This window comes from Mirounga leonina, unplaced genomic scaffold, assembly GCF_011800145.1.
Source record: "Mirounga leonina isolate KUSES-001 unplaced genomic scaffold, KU_Mleo_1.0 Mir_154, whole genome shotgun sequence".
Taxonomy (NCBI): domain Eukaryota; kingdom Metazoa; phylum Chordata; class Mammalia; order Carnivora; family Phocidae; genus Mirounga; species Mirounga leonina.
This window is the reverse complement of record NW_023270389.1, coordinates 4744109-4765343: the sequence shown is the minus strand read 5'-3', so window position 1 is coordinate 4765343 and position 21235 is coordinate 4744109. Positions and strand designations below refer to the sequence as shown.

The 21235-nt window shown below is 41.1% G+C and overlaps 1 protein-coding gene across 3 annotated transcripts in view; it reads left to right on the top strand.

Annotated features, from left to right (window-relative positions):
• COPA (COPI coat complex subunit alpha) overlaps positions 1-21235 on the top strand; it is a 44212-nt gene that overhangs the window by 1356 nt on the left and 21621 nt on the right. For all 3 annotated transcript variants that reach the window (XM_035009937.1, XM_035009938.1, XM_035009939.1), the window contains exons 2-10: positions 2615-2728; positions 2907-2980; positions 6787-6867; positions 10862-10938; positions 11662-11771; positions 17428-17537; positions 18884-18983; positions 19985-20120; positions 20594-20676. In XM_035009937.1, the coding sequence (XP_034865828.1) occupies positions 2615-2728; positions 2907-2980; positions 6787-6867; positions 10862-10938; positions 11662-11771; positions 17428-17537; positions 18884-18983; positions 19985-20120; positions 20594-20676 (885 nt within the window). The remainder of the gene's footprint in view (positions 1-2614; positions 2729-2906; positions 2981-6786; positions 6868-10861; positions 10939-11661; positions 11772-17427; positions 17538-18883; positions 18984-19984; positions 20121-20593; positions 20677-21235) is intronic.

The window sequence follows — 21235 nt, the reverse complement described above, 5'->3', positions numbered from 1 at the left end:
GGGAGTCTGCTTCTCCCTCTGACCCTCCCCCCTCTCATGTGCTCTCTCTCTCTCTCATTCTCTCTCAAATAAATAAATAAAATCTTTAAAAAAAATTTGAATTTCAGAGAAACAACGAAGTAATTTTCAAGTATTGTTCGCTTTTTATGTGGAGTTCAGATTTAACGGGGCATCTTCATTCTTATTTCCTGAACACGGCAACTCCAAAGCTGGAGTATGAGTGGATGGAGGTGGAGGGCAAATGATCGAAAGAGCAGTAGTCGTCTCTTAGAATGTTAGAATGGGAAGGGCAGAGAAGCACGACCTGGCGAGACTCTGAAAAATATATGTACGTAAATCTTGAATATTTAGTAAGATGCATTAGAACAAGGTGTTTGGGAACTTGGTGTTTGGAGTCAAAAGGGCTTTGCTTTGGAATCCTGAAACATCCCCTAACAAGGTGTATGATCTTGAGCAACTTACTTAAGGTTTCTAAATCTCTACTTTCTCATCCCTAAAATGCAAATAATTAACATTTTTCCTTAGAATTAGAGTGAGATAGTGTATGAGAATGCTTATTACAGTGCCTGGTGTAGACTCAGTAGCTCAAAAACTGGAGGCCGTTGTTCACGTGGGAATAGATTCTGAGCAGTTTCTAAGTCTTGTGGGAGTCTTGATGGAATTTACGGATGGCTGAAATGGGTCTTCATGATCCTTGAACTTTCCCTTCTCCTGATTTCTCACTGGGCAGTAGAGAAGGAAAGTGGGTGAAAAGATGTTAGAATATATGCGAGTTACTGTCTGTTAATGAGTATTACTACATATCATGAAGGAAAAAAATAACTTTTAATGGGAAAGTAGAAAACTTAGAAGAAGAAATGTAAGTGTTCAGTAAATAAATGAAAATATTCTCCAACTCACTAATAATGAAAGAAATGTAAAAAAAAAAAAGGGACGCCTGGGTGGCTCAGTTGGTTAAGCGTCTGCCTTCAGCTTGGACCAGGATCCCAGGGCCCTGGGGTGGAATCCTACTTCGGGCTCCTTGCTCAGCAGGGAGCCTGCTTCTCCCTCTGTGCGCGCTTTCTCTCTCTCTCTCTGACAGATAAATTAAAAAAAAAAATCTTTTAAAAAAACTTAAATATCCTTTTTAAAAAATTTTAGGTTAGTAAAACAAAACAAATAGCCAATAACATCCATGTTGGGCACTGTGTGCAAAACTGCTATCTTCAGAAACCTGATGAGACTGTATATCCCTAGTTTTTTTGCAATCAGATAGTATCTATGAAAATGTTAAATGCACATACCCTATTCCTGAGCAATTCTACTTCCAGGTCTTTAGCCTAAAGCAGTAATAATGCAAATAGGCTAGATCATGTGTAGAAGTATTTTCTTTTTTTAAAGATTTTATTTATTTATTTGAGAGAGAAAGAGAGACAGAGCACAAGCAGGGGCAGAGGCAGGGGGGAGAAGCAGGCTCCCTGCTGAGCAAGGAGCCCGATGTGGGACTCGATCCCAGGACCCTGGGGTCATGACCTGAGCTGAAGGTGGACGCTTAACTGACTGAGCCACCCAGGCGCCCTAAAAGTATTTTCTTTAAGCTCTATTTTCTGATAGATGAACGTCAGGGAAAAAAACTTAAATGCCCATCACTAAAATAATTTTAAAATATGGTACATTTGTATTTTGCTGTTGTTAAAAAGAGAGATCCATGGTATATAGCTAAGCGAGGAAAGAAGTTTGCATAACGTATTTCCATTTTCATAAAATGATATGGTCTGGATGACAAATCTGAAAGGATACACTCCAGACTGGTTGGCAGTTGTTACTTCTGTGGACTTCCATTTCCAGTCATGATGGAGTAACAGAGACCAGAGTTACCTTTCCACCTTAAAACAGCTGCACAACTGAACAAAATGTGTGAAACAAAAATTTTCAGGCACTGGATGACAGGCAGTGCAGGAGAGTGATTCAGGGAAATAAATAAGGTGAGTCCTATGATTGTTTCAGCTTACTACCTGGAGAGTTTCCAGGCTGCGGTATAGGGAAGGGGAAAGAGCCCTGTGGTCTCACTGAAGACGGAGTTTGCTGGACAAAATACCAAAGAGAGAGCTGCACAGGGAATGCTGGAGTTCTCCAGGGGATGCTGTCAGGCCTTTGAGTCCTAATCTGCATATGCATGTGAGGAAATGACCTAGAACCTGGGAAAGAACTCTAGAGAGAAGGCAGAATAATCCCTGGAGCTCACTTAGAGCTGGGAATAGTTTTGTGTTCCTACTAGCCAGAATCGAAGGCCTCCTAATACTGCAGGGCATTATCTAGAGACCTCAGGTGGTATTGCCTTAATAGTGGTGCCAAATTAGATCTAGACTAAAGGCTGTTGTGGACCCACACTAACAAAAGTAAAAGCAAACTTCAAAACAAGTAACCTCACAACATCCTAAAACAAAGTCTAGCAATGTAACAAAATCCAGCACCTAACAGCATAAAATTCATGATGTCTGGCATTCAGTGAATGAGTGTATGTACCTAGGGTTAACTTAGCTCTTCGCTTTTCCTGTCTAAATTGACAGGATGCCATCGTGGGCCATGCTTAGCTCATTGGATCATTCCCTGTTTGTTTGTTTCTTCTCCCTAGGGCTCAGTTTTCACCCCAAAAGACCCTGGATCCTGACCAGTTTACACAATGGGGTCATCCAGTTATGGGACTATCGGATGTGTACCCTTATTGACAAGTTTGATGAACATGATGGTAAGATAACAATTTCTAGGAGGAAATTAAAGAGATATAAATATTTATTGTCTTCTGGAGTAGTTTAAGCTTTCTTTAGGTTTAGAGAATATGGATGGGCTGGATCCTGAATAAGAATCACCTTAGAGATTAGGAAGTACAGCTCTCTTTAACATACATTGCCTGCTTTTTTCCCCAGGTCCAGTACGAGGCATTGACTTCCATAAGCAGCAGCCATTGTTTGTCTCTGGAGGAGATGACTATAAGATTAAGGTATAAAGGGTCTGTTATGATTAGGAGTAAAGGATAGGATTTGGGGTTTGGCCGTTGTGGAAAGGACTAAAAACAGGACATCGCATTCATACAGAGCTCAGGCTTCTGATGTTATCAGGGACACTTATCCAGCAAACATTTATTGAATACTTACTGTGATAACATCAGACACTGTTTTATTTTTTTGGGAATTCAAAAATAAATAAGAAATGATCTCTGTTCTCAAGGAGCTTTTATTTTAATGGAGGAGATACATATACACCCTAAATAGTAGCATGTACAGTTTGCTGAGTGATACAATAGATAACCAAAGTGAAAGCAGCAAGGACAGTCCAAGTCAAAGACAGAAAGGCATGGCACAGCTGGATACATCTGAGAAATGTAATTAGTTTTACGTGAATAAACTCTGGAGAGAAGGTGAGAGAAGAGCCAGAAGATGAGAGGGGCCGGATCCTGGAGGACTTATTTGCAGTGCTCAGAAATGTGGATGTCATCATACAGATAACAAGGAACCATTACAGAGGTTTAAGTAGAGGAGTGACATCAGGTTCACTTTTTTTAAAGATTACTTGGGTGGTAGTCTAGAGAAAGGATTGGATAAAGCGGACAAGCCTGGATGCAGAGATGCCAGTTAGGTGACTGTTGCATAAGCCTGGGTGGTAGTGGGCAGAGCCTGACCTCAGGCGGTAGAATTTCAGAATGGAGACAGAGATGGAATTGAGAGCTTAAGGAAGGGCATCAATGAGTCTCCTGGAGGGACGGTAAGGGGAAACAAATGAGATGACATTTATTGCAGGCTTCTAGCCTACGTCACTGGGTACCATTCACGGGGAGAGGAAAAACGAGGAGGTGCAGTTTTCCGGAGTGCTGGGGGAGGATGGTGTCTTGGTCTGTTGGGGCTACTATAACAAAATATCACAGCCTGGGTGGCTTATAAACAACAGAAGCTGACTTCTCACAGTTTTGGAGGCTGCAAGTCCAAGATTAGGGTGCCAGCACAGTCCGCTTCTGGTGAGGTTCCTCTTCTAGGCTGTAGACGGCTGCCTTCTCTCTGTGTGTCTTCAAATGGTGGAGGGGGTGAGGGATTTCTGCAGAGTCTTTCTTATAAGGACACTAATCCCATTCAGGAGGGCTCTACCCTCATGACCTAAGTACCCCTCAAAGGCCTTGCTTCCTGATGCCTTCACATTGGGCAATAGGATTTCAACTTATAAACTGGGGGGAGAACACAGACATTCAGTCCACAGCAGACGGGTAATGAATACCGTCTTGATACTGATGAGTTTGAGGTACCTAAGGGGCAGTTTGTGGAGATGTGTCTGCACTAGAGTCATATTTGGGAGTTGTCCTCATGAAGGAGGGAGCCAAAGCAGAGGTGGTAGAAGGTGTCCCTCTGGGATCATGTTGAATGAGAAGAGAAGCTGTCATTTAAGAGCTAGGGTAAGTAGAGTTAGTATAGGAAAGAATGATTTTAGAGGTTGGAGATGAACCAAGGGGAAGAAGCAGAAGCCTATTGGATGCCAAGGAAGGAGAGGATTTGGGGAAGGAGAAACTGGTTGGAATACATAAGGACCAAGTAACCTTTGGATTGCTTAATTAGGAAGATGTTAGTGATCCTAGCACCTTAATGTAAAAGTGAGGCAGTAGAATATAGGCAGCTCTTTGAAGAAGCTTGGCTGATAAAAGCAAAACTGGAGCCAGAGGCTTTGAACCTATAAAATAAAAAATCAAAAATTTCTCTTTACTTCCACAGGTTTTCATTAAGCATGTGTATCCAATCAAACCAGTGAAATTTACTTCATAAAAAAGATACTTTTTTCAGAAGCTAGCTCAGAAAGTTATGTTTTAGATTACACAGCATAATTTAGGTGACAGGCGTGACAAGTGATGGCTGCCGACAGAGAAAAGAGGCCTTAGAATTATAGGAAGGACAGTTCTTTCTGTTTTTTAGATTTTCGTACTGCATCCTAGGGGCGGCTTGTGGAAGCTCAAACCACGTGATAGACCTCAAAAGCTCCTAGGGATATCACTTTATATAATATTTTTAGTAAGGTATTTGTCATTTATATTGACCATCGACTATCAAGAATGGTTAACTTGGGTTCCTTATAATCTGTTTAAGAAAGACTAGGTGACATTTGAGAAAAAAGATTTATTCCCCAAATCATTAATACTTTTTAAAAAAGACTATTTTCCATTTATATGAAATGTCCAGATAGGCAGATCAGTAAAGGCAGACAGTAGATGAGTGGTTGTCTGAGGTTGGAGGGGTTGGAAGGAAATGGGGAGTCACAGCTATTGGGTATAGTTTTGGGGGGGTGATACAGTGTTCTAAAATTGGTGGTGGTGATGGTTGCACAGCTCTGAAAGTACTAAAAACATGAATTCTTTGTTTTTTAGTGGATAAATTTTTGGGGGATTTGAATTGTATTTCAATAAAGCCATTAAATAAAGGAATTAGCTAGCTGGCTCGATGTGCAGTGTTACCACAGGGAGCCACAGATGGCCAGAGTCTAGAAACCCTGCAGGTCTTTGTCTTTAAGAATTCACAGTTCTGGAGTTTGGTGGAGGACTATAAAGCTGGAAATGTGGAAGTTTAAAACACTGAACTCTGTAAGGGGGAAGAAGTTTTAAGAGTGGTATTTATGGTATGATCTAATTTTTGTGTGACACTCAGACTCCATTGTGTACATGTATTTTATTTATAGATAATTCAACAGATGACAGTGAAAGTATTGGGATACTTTCACATTTCACTTTCATGTTTCATGTCGTTTACCTTTTCTCATTTCTGCACATACCTGTTGAGCACCTCCTAAGTGTTAGCGGCTGTTTTAGATGCTAAGGGTATAGTGTTGAGCATGGTGGACAAGGACCCCCCCTTGAGGGAGCTTGCATTCTTGTTTGGACAATCATACTTCCCGCTTGTTTGAATTTGTTACAGGAGATGGTGTTACCTTTTGTAATTTACAAAAGAAAATTAAAATTTTTTAAGTAAAAAAGGAATAGTAACTAGTTGGCTTGGGGGTAGATTATAAAAAAAAATTTTAAATGTTAAAGTGTTTTAAAAAGGCCAAGTGACCTCAATTTTGCACTTTCTGGGAGGTTTTTCTGGATGGGAGTGTATGCTTACATTTCTGGTCCTGGTTTAGTGTCTTTCTTAGTTATGTTCATTGATACCTGGTACTTTGGTAGTTAGCTCAACTTTATATCTGAATATGATGTTTTTCTGCTTAGCTCACCCTAATGGTGAGCAATGTAGTATTTTCCATAGTGATGAATTAAAGTCTGTCTGCTGAGTACAGACTGTGAATGTTTGGGCATCGTTTGCCACCAAGTTAGCAGTCTAAGAGATGACACCATATGTTATATTACTGTTTCCTTTAGAGTCATGGTATCTGTCCTGCTTTTTTTATCTTGAGTTAAGGTAGTAGGTAACACACTGGGGGTCAGTGTTCAAGCTAAGAACCCAATTATGCAGTAGAAAGAAGAGTTAAGCCCCGGATAAACCTCTTGTCTCCTGTTACTAAATTGAGATAGTTTCTCCCCAAAGAAAGGAAAAACTTTTCCGTAATTGTCCCTAGCCTTGCCTTTTTTCCCCTCTCCATATGTTTGGTTGACCTACATTTTCATCTTTGATCTTTCTACCTCCAACCTTAAGCAGGTCTTAAACAAGACTTCCTATCAAGGTTCCTACTTATTTAGAAATGCCAAAATATAAACCAGATGTATTTATTGAGAATCCTGAACCTCTTTGAGGCTCAGGACCCTTATGTCCTATTGCTTAGTTGGATTTCTCTTTGCAGGTGTGGAATTACAAGCTTCGGCGCTGTCTCTTCACGTTGCTTGGGCACTTAGACTACATTCGCACCACATTCTTCCATCACGTAAGTAACCATTGTGGCTCTAGTTGTAGAGCATTCTTGAGGTTCTCTGGGAATCTTCTTGTTTCTCGAGAACCCAGGCTTTGATAACAGAATTATTGGAGTTCTTGGAGTGGCTCTTCTAGAGTCTGTGTGGTGTTGACCTTTCTGCTTTGTTTCCTTCTGCAAAAGGAAGCACTCAGGGTTATATTGAATTTAATTTAATTGGATTCAGTGGGCTGTATAAGGAAGGCATTGATTCTCTATAGGGAAAAGTAGAGATTTGATTTCAGGTTGGCTGAGCTCGTGAACAAAAGTGTGCAGACTAATCCCATGTGGGGTGTTTTTAAAGTGTGTCTGGAGGGACGGCAAGGTTAGATGCCATTTTGATGAGCTAGTAAATGTTTTGAAGCATTAACATAATCAAGCACTTCTATCCTAGGATTTTCGGGTACAGTAGAGGTTGTTCCTTTAGCCAGGCTTTCTACCTTTGATCTGTCAGGTATCCTAGAAGACAGACTAAATGTAGATTAGAGACTCCCAGCCTCTTAACCAGTCTCAACCTGGCTGGATCTTTCTATAATTCTGTGCTATTAGATTTAATTTGTACTGTTTCTTGATTAAGTCTCTTGAATTAAGTTAGAATATAATGAAATAAGAGTTTCCTGGCTAAGTATAGTTTTATTTCTTTCTGTAAAATTTAAAAAAATTTAGAATGATTGCAAAAATTATAGCAAAAACATTTGAGAATGATTAACCAAAGAAGTGAAAGACATGTACTCTGAACACTATAAAACACTGATGAAAGAAATTGGAGATGAGACAAAGAAATGGAAAGACATTCCATGCTCATGGTTTGGGAGAACAAATATTGTTAAAATGTCTATACTCCCCAAAGCAATCTACAGATTTAATGCAACCCCTATCAAAATACCAACATCATTTTTCACAGAATTAGAACGAACAATCCTAAAATTTATGGAACCACAAAAGACCCCCAAATAGCCCAAGTAGTCTTGAAAAGGAAAAACAAAACTGGAGGTATCACAGTTTCAGACTTTTAAGTTATATTACAAAGCAGTAGTAATTAAAACAGTATGGTACTGGCATAAAAATAGACACATAGATCATTGGAACAGAATAGAGAGCCCAGAAGTAAACCCACAATTATATGGTCAATTAATCTTGGACAAAGGAGGAATGAATATACAATGGGACAGATTCTTCAACAAATGGTGTTGGAAAAACCGGACAGATACATGCAAAAGAATGAAACTGGACCACTTTCTTTCACCATACACAAAAATAAACTCAAAATGGTTTAAAGACCTAAATATGACACCTGGAAGCATAAAAATCCTAGAGGAGTGTTTGGGTGGCTCAGTCGGTTAAGCAGCTGACTCTTGATCTCAGCTCAGGTTTTGATCTCACGCTGGGCATGGAGCTTACTTAAAAAAAAAAAAAAAAAAAAATCCTTGAAGAGAGCACAGGCAGTAATTTCTTTGACATGACCGTAGCAACATTTTTCAAGATAATGTCTCCTGAGGCGAGGGAAATTAAAGCAAAAATAAACTGTTGGGATTGCACCAAAATGAAAGGCTTCTGTATAGCAAAAGAAACAGTCAACAAAACTAAAAGGCAACCTGTGGAATGGCAGAAGATAGTTGTAAATGACATATCTGATAAAGGTTTAGTATCAAAAATATATATAAAGAACTTAAAAAACCTAATACCCAGGGGTGCCTGGTGGCTCAGTCAGTTAAGCATCTGACACTTGATCTCAACTCAGGTCTTGATCTCAGGGTTCTGAGTTCAAGCCCCGTGTTGGGCTCCATGCTGGGTTTGGAGCCTGCTTGAAAACAACAACAACAACAACAAACTGAACACCCAAAACCAAATAATCCAATTAAAAAATGGGCAGAAGACATGAACAGACATTTCTCCAAAGATATGCAGGTGGCCAGCAGACACCTGAAAAGAAGCTCAACATCACTCAGCATCAAGGAGATAGAAATCAAAGCTACAGTGAGATATCATGTCACACCTGTCAGAATGGCTAAAAACATCACCAGAAATGACAAGTGTTGGTGAGGATGAAGAAAGGGGAACTCTCATGCACTGTTGGTGGGAATGCAAAATGGTACAGCCACTCTGGAAAATAATATGGAAATTCCTCAAAAAAATAAAAATAGAGCTACCCTATGATCCAGTAGTCACACTACTGGATATTTACCCCCAAAATACAAAAACACTATTTCAGACAGATACATGCACCCCTATGTTTATTGCCACATTATTTACAATAGCCAAATTTGGAAGTAGCCTAAGTGTCCATTGATAGATGAATGGATGAAGAAGTGTGTGGAATATTCAGTGTTAAACAAGAATAAAATCTTGACATTTACAGTGACATGGATGGAGCTAGAGAGTATAATGCTAAGCAGAATAAGAGAAAGAGAAATGCCATATGATCTCACTCATGTGGAATTTAAGAAATACAACAAATGAGCGAAGGAAAAAAAAGACAAATCAAGAAACAGACTCTTAACTATAGAGAACAAGCTGATGGTTACCAAAAGGGAGGTGGGTGGGGGGATAGGTGAAATAGAGCATGGGGATCAAAGAGTACACTTATCATGATGAAAAAGAAAATTCTTAGACGGTGCACACTTTGCTGTGAGCTCGCGGCTGGTGTTGACAAGGCCATCCTGCTGGTACTTAGTCCTGGAGGACCTGTTTCACTTTATGAGAAATGAAGCCAAGCGTGCTCTCTGTTTGATGCCTGAAACTTCTCTTAATGCACAAAACAAAATGGAGGAAGTACATTTTATTAAGGCCGTTCTCCAGGTCCTTTCATCCTAAATTTTTACCTCCAGCACTACTGGGACTTTGAAGAAATCATGTGCAGTGTAAGACCCTGTGGTGTTTGCTTTTATTTTAAGTCTAGAATGATTGGAGGAGGAGGTGGCCAATGTGAATGGAATGCTTGCCGAATTGCCAGAATGGTTTTAGGTACCTCTTCCATGGTTCTCAACCATGGGGGATTTTGCCCCCCAGAGGATGTGGTAGTGTCCAGACGCATTTTTGTTGTACGGCTTAGGGAATGAAGGCTGCTGACATCTGGTGCATGGGATCCAGGTATGCTGCTAAACTTTCTTCCATGTACAGGATGATTCAAAGAATCATTCGACTCAGAAATGTCTATAATAACCCCATTTTATGGATGGAAAAAACTGGGTTTCAGTGATGTTAAGTAATTAATAGAAATATATGTGATTAATTAAAAAAAAGAAAACCATTTGAGAATGATAACCGTTCAATAAGATGCCCTGTGAAGCAGGAATTTTTTGTCGTTGGCATAAGGGACGTGCTGAAGACCTGCCTAACAAGTTGCCATCCAGTTGGAAAGTTAGAAAAACTTTGTTATTTTTTTGGTTCAATAAGTATATGTGTGCCTTGTACTTACTAAGTTCTTTGCTAAGCACTGAAGATACAAGTGTGAATAAGAAATACCTTCTTTTCTCAATGAGCTTACGGACTCAAAAAGAGCTATGTTGTTTCTCCATGTTATTTTTTGCTTTGGTTCCTGGGATGGGAATTTTTTGAGACTGGATGGCCTGATGAGTCAGACCATAAAACAGTGTTCTAATCCTAGAGTGAAAGAGAGAAGACCCTTTCATAGGATCTTAATTTACAGGACTAGCTGTGTATAAATAGAAATACACATATGCACACATGTACACAGAAAAGTAAGTACGATATATATTCTTTGCCTCTAAGAATCCTTTATGCCTTTTTCTGGCTTCTGTTCTGAAATCTCCAGGTGGAAGTGCCGGTGTGGAAAAGCTGGCAGAACGGTGGGGAGGAGACAGCGAGACTGCAGATCAGAAGCTGTGATCCCTTTGCTAGTATAGCTGAGATGTCTGGCAGTGGGGGGTTTCCTCCAAAGAGAGGAATGGTTACAGAGCCCGAAAGAACACATTTGTTTAGTGTCGAAACCCTTTGGATTGTCTTTCAGGAATATCCCTGGATTCTGAGTGCCTCAGATGACCAGACCATCCGGGTGTGGAACTGGCAGTCTAGAACCTGTGTCTGGTAAAGCAGGAGATGCGGCTGAGAGAGAGGCTTCATTCTGCCTAGTGTTTGCATTATGAGCTTCCCTTCAGAGCAATCCTTTCCCTTCCCTAGTGGGCCCTGCCTGCTGATTCATTACTGATTGTATTTGTAAGATGCTTTCACATGCAAAATGATAAATATAGAGGCAATCTTGTCAGTAATGTATCGATCTGGATTTTCTGATCATTTCTTGCCAGGGAAGGGAGGTCCTATCACTAGGTTTTAGAACAAAACTTTTAGCTGGTTTTCAGTTCTGTTCTCGTGAAACATGAGTCAAGGTCTAGACCTCCATTCTGTTTTGTGTTTGGGTCTTGAACTTCTCATGAAGATGTAAGGACCATTGAAAAATGAGGCCATTTAAGAGGGATTATCCCACCAAAATCTAACTGGTAGTTTCCAGTATAAATTACTAGGACTCCATTTATTTTGATATATGAACGTTTTTAATATGAGAGGAGAGCTGTCTCCTGCAATTAGTAATATTTAAATGCTGAAGCATCAGAGCAAAGAAGGGGACTATTGTTAAAGCAGCCGACTTTGCTTATTGTTACTAGTTCAGAATTGTTAGGTTGACTTGCCTTTGCCTCCAAAAAGAATACTTGGGTCTGTTATCTGTTAAAAATGGAGAGTAGTATTTAGTGTGTAGGAGTCTGTTGAGTCTTGCCTCTAATTTGGTATTGTCTTTCTCTTTTCTTCTTGCAGCGTGTTAACAGGACACAACCATTATGTAATGTGTGCTCAGTTTCACCCCTCAGAAGACCTGGTTGTGTCAGCCAGCCTGGACCAGACTGTGCGTGTTTGGGATATTTCTGGTGAGCTGCCCAAGTTCAGGGGACAACCTCATCATGTCTGGCGCAAAACTGCAATTGCTTAAAATAGTGAGGGTAGTTGGCTTAGACCAGGAAAAGTTAGAATATTCTGTTCTCATGTAATGGCATCTCTGCTTATGAGGGTATTAAATCCGCTTTTGAGGGTACTTTGAGTTAGCGGTATTCTTGAGAGAAGTGGCTGCTCTGGAAAGCGTATTTAACTTGAAGGAAATTTCACTTTGTAGGTAGAAGAGTATTTATCTAGTTAAAATCTAGATACTGGTATATAGTATAGTATATAGAATCTATATATTTGGGAGTATTTGATTAAGAATCATGCCTTCCAGGGGCGCCTGGGTGGCTCAGCTGTTAAACATCTGCCTTCGGCTCAGGTCATGATCCCAGAGTCCTGGGATTCAGTCCCACATCGGGCTGCCTGCTCCACGGGAAGCCTGCTTCTCCCTGTCCCCCGCTCCTCTGCTTGTGTTCCCTTTCTTGCTGTGTCTTTCTCTGTCAAATAAATAAATAAAATCTTAAAAAAAAAAAACATGCCTTCCAGTAAAGTAAAACAAGAAATAACATCTTCCACCAAAACGAATTTTGGGAATAGATTAATGCGGGGCAGTAGGACTCTGGGATCCTGTGGCCTCATTTAGAAATAGGAAAATCCCTCCATTTCTTCTAATGTAGGGAGCACAGGAGAAGTGGGATTTTTATGTCCAGAACACCTTTCAATGGGCAGACTTCTAGAAATTACAATGACCAGAAATTAAAACAGATTTGTAGATTTTGGATAGTTGGAATAATCCCTCCTTTCACAGTTTATGTGTCTTGATTTGGGGATAAGGATTTAAATGGTTGGCGCTATGTAGAGGAAACATGAAAAGTTCCTAAGCCGAGAGGGTAAATGTGGGGAAAGGACAGCCCCTGTGAGGTGGGCAGGCCGGTAGGCCAGCAGGCTGGCTGGCTGGAAGGGCTTTGTGGACAGGTAGAATATGGAAAAGGAACTCCAAATGCTATGGTGCCCTGCCCAGTAAAATTTACTTATCATGGGGCGCCTGGGTGGCTCAGATGGTTGAGCGTCTGCCTTCGGCTCAGGTCAAGATCCCAGCGTCCTGGGATCGAGTCCCGCATCGGGCTCCCTGCTCCTTGGGAGCCTGCTTCTCCCTCTGCCTCTCTCTCTGTCTCTCATGAATAAATAAATAAAATCTTTAAAAAAAAAAAAATTTACTTATCACTTGCTGAAGAGTCTCTCTTTGTTTGTTGCCTTCGGAATTCTTAGAGATTGGGGTTCTGTGGAAGGTCAGTGGCTAGACTGCAAAACACTTGTTGCGTTCTATAAAAGGAAGGCCCCTCAGAGGTCCTTGGCCTGGTTCTTTTTGGTGGTAAAGGCGTCATCCATCTGAATCGTGTGGCCGAGGTGGTAGCTTTTCTCAGCTCCCTTGTGACAATGGTGGGCTAGAGCAGTGTGGTACTTGCTCTTCATACAAACCACTAATGAATAGCAAGCCAGGAATTTGGATTTCTGGGTGCAGCACTTGGAATATTGTAGTAGCAGTTGGTTAGGATTCATGCAGCATAGAAGGCAACCAGGGGAGGATGAGGACAGTAGGAGAGCAGAACCTTTGGGTTCTTTTTTTTTTTTAACTTTTTGACTTTCTAATGTATACGTATTTTGGTGTGGCAGAGATGTGAAGAGCTAAAAACTGATTTAGGTGACAAGATGCTCTTACCTATCTCTCCAGCCCCTTTCCCTTCCCAACCAGGAGAAGAGTTCTTGATGGAAACTCAGCGTATGTTATGTATGGTCTTTAACTCAGGGATGACAGTCTGAGTCCTGTGTCATGGTGAACTGTTGTGATGACTCTCATCTTAGAACTTCTAGAATCTTCTGCAATTTTCAGAGAGTCGGGATTAGAAGGGAATGGCATCAACAAGACTGTTGGAGATAGGCAAGTTGTACTCCTTTTCACTAGGGCTTCTGCCATTGCAGTTTTTCGTCAGACTGATGAGGCTTTTTGAAGTACACCCAGATGTGACCAGCTTTGCCGACAGGAGTTGAGCACAAGCACCATGAGCCTGTGCTCCCTCCTCACCGCTAGTGCCAGGGAGTTCCTTATTTACTTTCTCAGTAACCTAGCTATGGCTTTCCATGGTTTTTCACTGTGCACACATTCAAAGCCCCCTCTCTGTCTCTGGATATAGGAGCCTGATGGGCTTGGGTCCGGCTCATGCTGTTCCTGCTGATCAGCAGTCATTATTTAGAATCGTGTTTCTCAGCCAGAGCTCTGTGACAGGATTGAGCACTACTCAAATACTTTGAGTGACTATTTTCTCACTTCTTATGAGAATGGCATATAGCTAATGACATTGTAGATCATAAAGAAGTTAATTTATTACATGCATAAAGGGATGCTTTGGCCATTAGGGCTTAATTCTGAGAAGAGCCTCTTACTGCCCTGCTCTGAGAGTGCTGGTCACGCCCCCTGATGCTCGCGCAACAGGTGCCTGTGGCCTAGCCATAGTGATTGGGGCAGTTAGGTGGATGGATTCTCACTGATAACCTGAAATGCCCAAGGCAAGAAATCCTTTTCTTCACTTCTGTAGATTGAAGATCACTTTTTGCATCAGAATTAAGGACCTTAAATCCAAGAAGAGAGGGCGAGAGTGTGACCCCAGTTGGGGTTTCTACTTGCTCTTGAATGTGTGCAGTGCATGGGTCACTATCTAATTATATTGCAGTCACTATACTTACTTAGCATATGTGATACTGAGAATTTTGTGCTGACTTGCTCTACTGATGTGAATGCTCTCTTTACTGTTTCTGTGTTTTCTCTACTTACAACTCTCTTGACTTCCAGTAACCCCTTAACCAGAGTGAAAGGAGATGCTTTGGTCTTTAACCAAATGGAGCTTTGAGTTAGACTTTCACATTTAGTCTTTCCTTTTCTGGAAGTCAGCACACTCTTTTTAGCAGAATTATTTTTGCCTGGGTTCAAATAAGTCTGAACACAGGAAGAGTAATTAGCTTTCAGGTCTGTTAGGGACCAGAGGTAGTAATTCTGAGAGAGGAAAAGTTAGTTCTGAGTCAGAGAATGAATACCCTCACATTTAAAGGACTGCTGAAAATTCTAATTGTTTGGAAAGTCTACCTCTCTGAGCTCAGTATACAGTAAGAAAACGGAGATCTTTAAAGGAAAACCTGTCTTGTTATCTGTCCCATGAGAATTGAGCCCCATGGGGCTTACTTAACCTGAATCTCTTCTGTTAGCCTGGTAAAATATGTTTAAAAGAGAATATATTTACAATCTAGATATAGAAGATAGGTTATTTTTATAGCTTGATCTTCCAAGTAAACTGACAGTTAAATTATCTTAATGTGCTTACACCTTTGCATGTCAAGCCCATGTAATTCAGGCTTAATCTTTGAAATGACAACTAAAAGAGTATTAATTTGCTGCCAGTTCCTGTCCTTATTCCTCTCTTTTTACTACTTCCCCTGGCCCTCATTGGGAAGCGTGCGTCAAACTGGTCCAGTCTGAGAGTGAACTCCCTTCCCTCTGGATTTGAGTAGCTGCTGTAGAAATTTTCCATCTGTCGTTCAGTCGTAGTGAGTGGCTTGTCAAACGCTCAAATACTTCTCTTAAGTATCTTTTCACTGCCTGTCCCTATTCATCTCTCTGTCTTTGCTCTTCCCCCTTTCCTGGGTCATGACAGCAAGTGCAGCAAAGGCTCGCATTGTCATACGGCTTTCCTTTTAATGGGTTTGTTGAAGCTTATTGGAGGTGAAGTTCCTCACAGCTGTCTGTCTCTGTGTCTTCCTCTGAATCTGTTCCATACACCAGACTCATTAGAAGTTGACAGATCCCATTAAAGAGACAAGCGAAGTAAGTGAGAAGAGACATCCCTTTGATAATGTATTTATGAAGCCTTGGAGAGTGCATTTTTGTTAAAGCATCGGCTTTATTTCTCTCACCTATTGACTAAATGCTCATCTTGGACAGGGGACGAGATGATTGACACCGTCAGGCCCTTTTAAGCACTTGCCTCCCCAGTGCTGATGTCTACGTGCCACTGGAAGAGAAGAGATTACATTAATATTGTAGTTTTAGAACAACAAAGAGAAATACAGTCATTAAAGTTAAATGTTTATATTTTCCGACAGGTCAACATTTAGGCTTAAAGTGACTTAGGTTTTATTTTCAGTAATGGCTTTTATTTTCCCCCTAATTATGGATACTTGTTTTTTATTTTACAAGTGCCAGTAGTTTGAATTTCCTCTTTCCCCCACAAACACTTCAAAAGATAGAATTTTAGTCCCAATTCTATTTTCTTATTTATATATAATTATACCTGCTTGCCTGTCTCAAAGGTTATCAGGATCAAATTACAGAACATATGTTAGAGAGTGCTTTGAAAATCACAAAGTGCTTTTCAAATGTAAAGTAGTTGTTAGCATAGCTTTGGTTGTGACTGTACCACAGTTTATAAAGATAGGTGTAGTTGAGCCATGAGTTTGGGTCTTATACACGGGAGACTCTTCTTATCCTGGTGTCTTTTTTCTGTTGTTTTCAAATTGTGGGCAATTCCTCCCAGTGAAACTAGCCTCCAGAAGTTTTATGTTATTTTATTTTATTATGTTAATCACCATACATTACATCATTAGTTTTTGATGTAGTGTTCCATGATTCATTGTTTGTGTATAACACCCAGTGCTCCATTCAGTGCATGCCCTCTTTAATACCCATCACCAGGCTAACCCATTCCCCCTACCCCCCCAGCCTCCAGAAGTTTCAATGGCAAAATACATGTATTTAGGTCTATAACCAGCCTTTTTAAGTAAGAGCTTAAAAGGACATGACAGTTTTATTTTATTTATTTATTTATTTTGACCCTAACTAGATTTTATTCGTCATGATCTAAAGGAAAGAAATTACATTGATCTGGCAATCTTTTTGTTGAGAATACATTTATAAAGTTCTGTTGTGCATAAGGACATGACAGTTTAAATTATTTTGTTCACTGCCCAAGAGTCACATAGAGGAGTACACTTTCTGCATAGTTGTACTTTTTTTACTCTCTTCCACCAAATAACTGTTCGGTATTTAATGGGCCTTGTTTCCTTAGCTGCTCTGGAACTGCCCCATGAGTTGCCCAGCAGCTTCCCGTTTGAGAAGCACACAGCTGTGGCTTCCCCAAATGGCTTTTCTTTGAAAAGTTTTTGAGATGGTGGAAGAAAAGTTGCTGTAGTTGTCACAAAGTTGAAAGTGGAAATGGGAGGTTTACCATTTTAGGCCTCATTTCAAGAACAGTCAAGACTAGAAATGACCTCAGGTAGACAGCTCTTGAGGCGAGGCTCGCTGAGGAAGGTAGCCGTGTCAGAAGTTTGGATCTCCTCCTTGGGGAGGAGATCCCAGTAGCGGGGCTGTTAAGTGTTCAGGGAGGAAAAGAGGCTGGTCAAAGTGCCTCAATATCTTGAACATTTTTAGAAAGAGATCGATAGGAGCTTTTGACTTCTTTCTTCAGTCTCTCTAGATTTCTTTTTCCCTTCTTTGTCTTTAACGTTAGTTTCTCCCTGTACCTTCCTGTGCCTCTGTTACTGGGCTCTTTTTGGTAACATTATTTTGTGTCTTCCATTCCACTCCTCATCCCTTCGAAGGTCTAAGGAAAAAAAACTTGTCCCCTGGTGCCGTGGAGTCCGATGTGCGAGGAATAACTGGGGTTGATCTGTTTGGAACGACAGATGCGGTGGTGAAGCACGTGCTGGAGGTACTTATCTTCACAGCCAGCGGCTCATCTGGGCTCTTGTCCGGGAGGTGGGGACAGGACGCCGCTCGTTTGTTCATTCCTGCAACAAAGATTTGTGCAGTGCTTATTAAATGCCGGGCATTGTTTGGAGACACTGGAAACAGAATAGTTCATGAGCCAGGACAAATGAGGCTTCTGTGCCACCTAGGGGAGAGTCACATTACCTCCTAAACCCAGTTGGGAGAGAGGGAGAAGGCTGGTATAAGCTCTTTCACGATCCCAAAGCAGAGTCCCGTTCGCACACCTCTTGTGAGAGTTGGGATGGGGGGGGTTGTGATTTAATCGGAGTTATTAAGGACCAGCCATATGTGAGTAATTTGTGTGCGTGGTGAGAAAATAGAAAAGCATTAGAGAAAGAAACTAGATTTTTAAGAATATCTAATTTAATCCTTACAGCTATCCTCTGAGGTAGATATTAGTAACCTGATTTTACAGATGAAAAAAATTGAGACTTAGAGAAATTGAGCAGTTTATCAAAATCCACATGTATCTTGTAATCGAAAGAACTAGGATTTGAACTTGGATCGGACTCCAAAACCCAAGGGATTTTCGCCACACATGAAGTCTCTCTATAGTGGTACTGAGTACAACTGTATAAATAAAGTACAAGATATCTTAAAATTAGCAGTTCTTAAACTTTGTGTTCTGAGAACCTCTTTATACCCTTAAGACTTACTGAGGACCCCAAAGAGTTCTTGTTTATGTGGTTTATATCTTTCAGTTTTTACCGTATCTGAAATTAAAACTACAGACTTTTTAAAACATAAAATATATAAGCACACATTCTGTTAGCCATCAGAGCAATGACATCATGTCACGTAGCTGCTGGAAAACTTTATCCTCAGGAGAGAATGAAAGTGAAAAAGGCAAATAATGCCTTAACATTATTAGGAAAATAGTTTTGACCTCACAGATTTCCTAAGGGAGTATTGGGACTCATCCGAGAGTTTCCCAACATTTCCTCATTAAGTTGTAAAATTGGTTTTTATTCTTGTGATGTTAATAATTAGTTGGGGAAATAATATATAAGTAGACAATAAAACAAGGCAGTGTATCCCAAATGCAAATGACGCTGAATTTGGGAGTAGAAAGATTTGGGAATTGGCATGAGAACTTGGGTGTAATATTGGGTGGGTTGACATGGTAACTCTCATGTTCATATCTTAGAATAGCATAATCCCTTGACTCTTGTCACAGGAAGAGTAAAAATCAGAGACATTTTTAATAACCACCAGCGTGGCTCTTTAGTTTGCTTTCAGTAATAGTTATAAAGCCATTTTAGAAGAACCACTTCTTTTTTTCCACAGGGTCATGATCGTGGAGTAAACTGGGCTGCCTTCCACCCCACTATGCCCCTTATTGTATCTGGGGCAGATGACCGTCAAGTGAAGATCTGGCGCATGAATGGTGAGTAATGACGGTTTCACTGTGTCTAAAAACCGGACTGCTGGCCAGCCAGGTGAAGCAGCCAGGTCTTCTGGACTTAGTGACCCATTTTCCTACCTTAGGTTCTTACGCTAATCCTAGGAGCATAAAAATTGCCCCGTTCTCTTTTTTCCTGTTTTTGAGGCATCCTGATTTTGAGAATTCTGAACACAGTTAAGAATAAACATTCATTTAAAAACATTTACTGGGTACCTGCTTTGTACTAATCATTGTTCAAGGCTCTGGAGATAAGATGGTGACTAAAACATATGGAGCTTACATTTATTCTATCATGACACCTAGTGACAAAACAGGGTAAGAGGATAAAGAATGATGGAGAAGAGGTGCTGCCATTGATAGGTGGGTCCGAGTGAAAGAACAAAGAAACATATAGAGATTCAGAGGCTTAAATGAAAAAATTGCCCTGTTAGAAGTTGCTTATGTAGGGGCGCCTGGGTGGCTCAGTTGTTGAGTGTCTGCCTTCGGCTCAGGTCATGATCCTGGGGTCCTGGGATCGAGCCCTGTATCGGGCTCCCTGCTCAGCCGGGAGCCTGCTTCTCCCTCTTCTGCTTCCCCTGCTTGTGTTCCCTCTCTAGCTGTCTCTCTCTCTGTCAAATAAATAAAATCTTGGGCGCCTGGGTGGCTCAGTCGGTTAAGCGACTGCCTTCGGCTCAGGTCATGATCCTGGAGTCCCTGGATCGAGTCCCGCATCGGGCTCCCTGCTCAGCAAGGAGCCTGCTTCTCTCTCTGGCCCTCCCCCCTCTCATGTGCTCTCTCTCTCTCATTCTCTCTGTCTCAAATAAATAAATAAAATCTTTAAAATATAAAACAATAAAAAATAAATAAATAAAATCTTAAAAAAAAAGTTGCTTCTGTAGCATTTTGGTGTAGCACCTAGCATTTGGTTGGAGATGCCATAATTTTAAATCCTGAACTTGTAGTAGTAGTAGAGAATTGTGATCTAATTCTTTTTGGTACTTCAGAGTCAAAGGCATGGGAGGTTGACACCTGCCGTGGTCATTACAACAACGTGTCTTGTGCTGTCTTCCACCCTCGCCAAGAGCTGATCCTCAGCAATTCTGAGGACAAGAGTATCCGAGTCTGGGATATGTCCAAGCGGTAAGAGGGTTATGGTGGTGTGTGACCCAAGCCAGGGGAAAGCCCCTCCTCTCTCATTCTCTCCTAAAAGTTAGATTAGACTGCTTCTGTGTGTCTCTCCATCTTCAGCATATGGAGAAGTCAGATCTGATGTTATGAAAACCTCAAGGGGCCTAGACATCACCCAGCATTTATAGATCTCCCATCAATGCAACTTCCATGTGCATTTTTTTCTCCCCCAAATTTAAGCATGTTCTTCGGTGGTTAGGAAAATAAGAAATATGGAATGAAGGTAGTATAACAGGAAATCACGATGAATAAGGGGAGATTGAAATACCCAAATATTAGGGTCAGAGTATATGCAATTTGCTGTCCCTGATTTAATCTTTCATCAGTGTGCTGGCTTACACTCAGTGTTCAGTGCTGTTGTATGTGATAGACTGAGGATTACTCTGAAATTAATGTTTTCCTTTGTGTACCTTTTGCTTTCCTAGGACTGGGGTTCAGACCTTCCGCAGGGACCACGATCGTTTCTGGGTCCTAGCTGCCCACCCCAATCTGAACCTCTTTGCAGCAGGTAAGGGCCATTTCTTCTCTTTTTCTCTTGTTTAAGTTCAAAGTTTGTAAGGTATGAGAGTGATTCTCCATTAGCTTTCTCTCCAGTTGATGCATAGCAGGGTGGTGGGGAGAAATAGGGTTCTTAGAGCCGGGCGGTTGAAGCTTCTCTCCTTTGCTCTCCCTCACCTTCCTGGAGAACCAGTCGTTCAGTGTTTGTTCTCCACCCAGATCCATTTGACAAGAAAACCCCTTCCCTTTGATTCGTTAGGAAGCTAATAGTGGGCACTCAGGGTTCTCAGACAGAGGAACTGAGGAGCTCGAGGCTGAGTTTCTGTCATCCATTTAGCAGATACATGCTGCGCCTCAGGCCCTAGTCTGGGTGCTGCTGTGAGAGCAGCGCCTCAAGCAGTGTCCCCGACCCTGTGGAACTCTTATGTGTAGTGAGTGGGGGAGACCGTAAAACAATAAGTATGTAAAATAACATGTGGAAGATGCATTGAAGAAAAGGGGCGTGGGGAGGGACACGTGGGCACTGCTGCTTCATGGTGGGTCTTGAGGACAGTGAGGGATGATACACA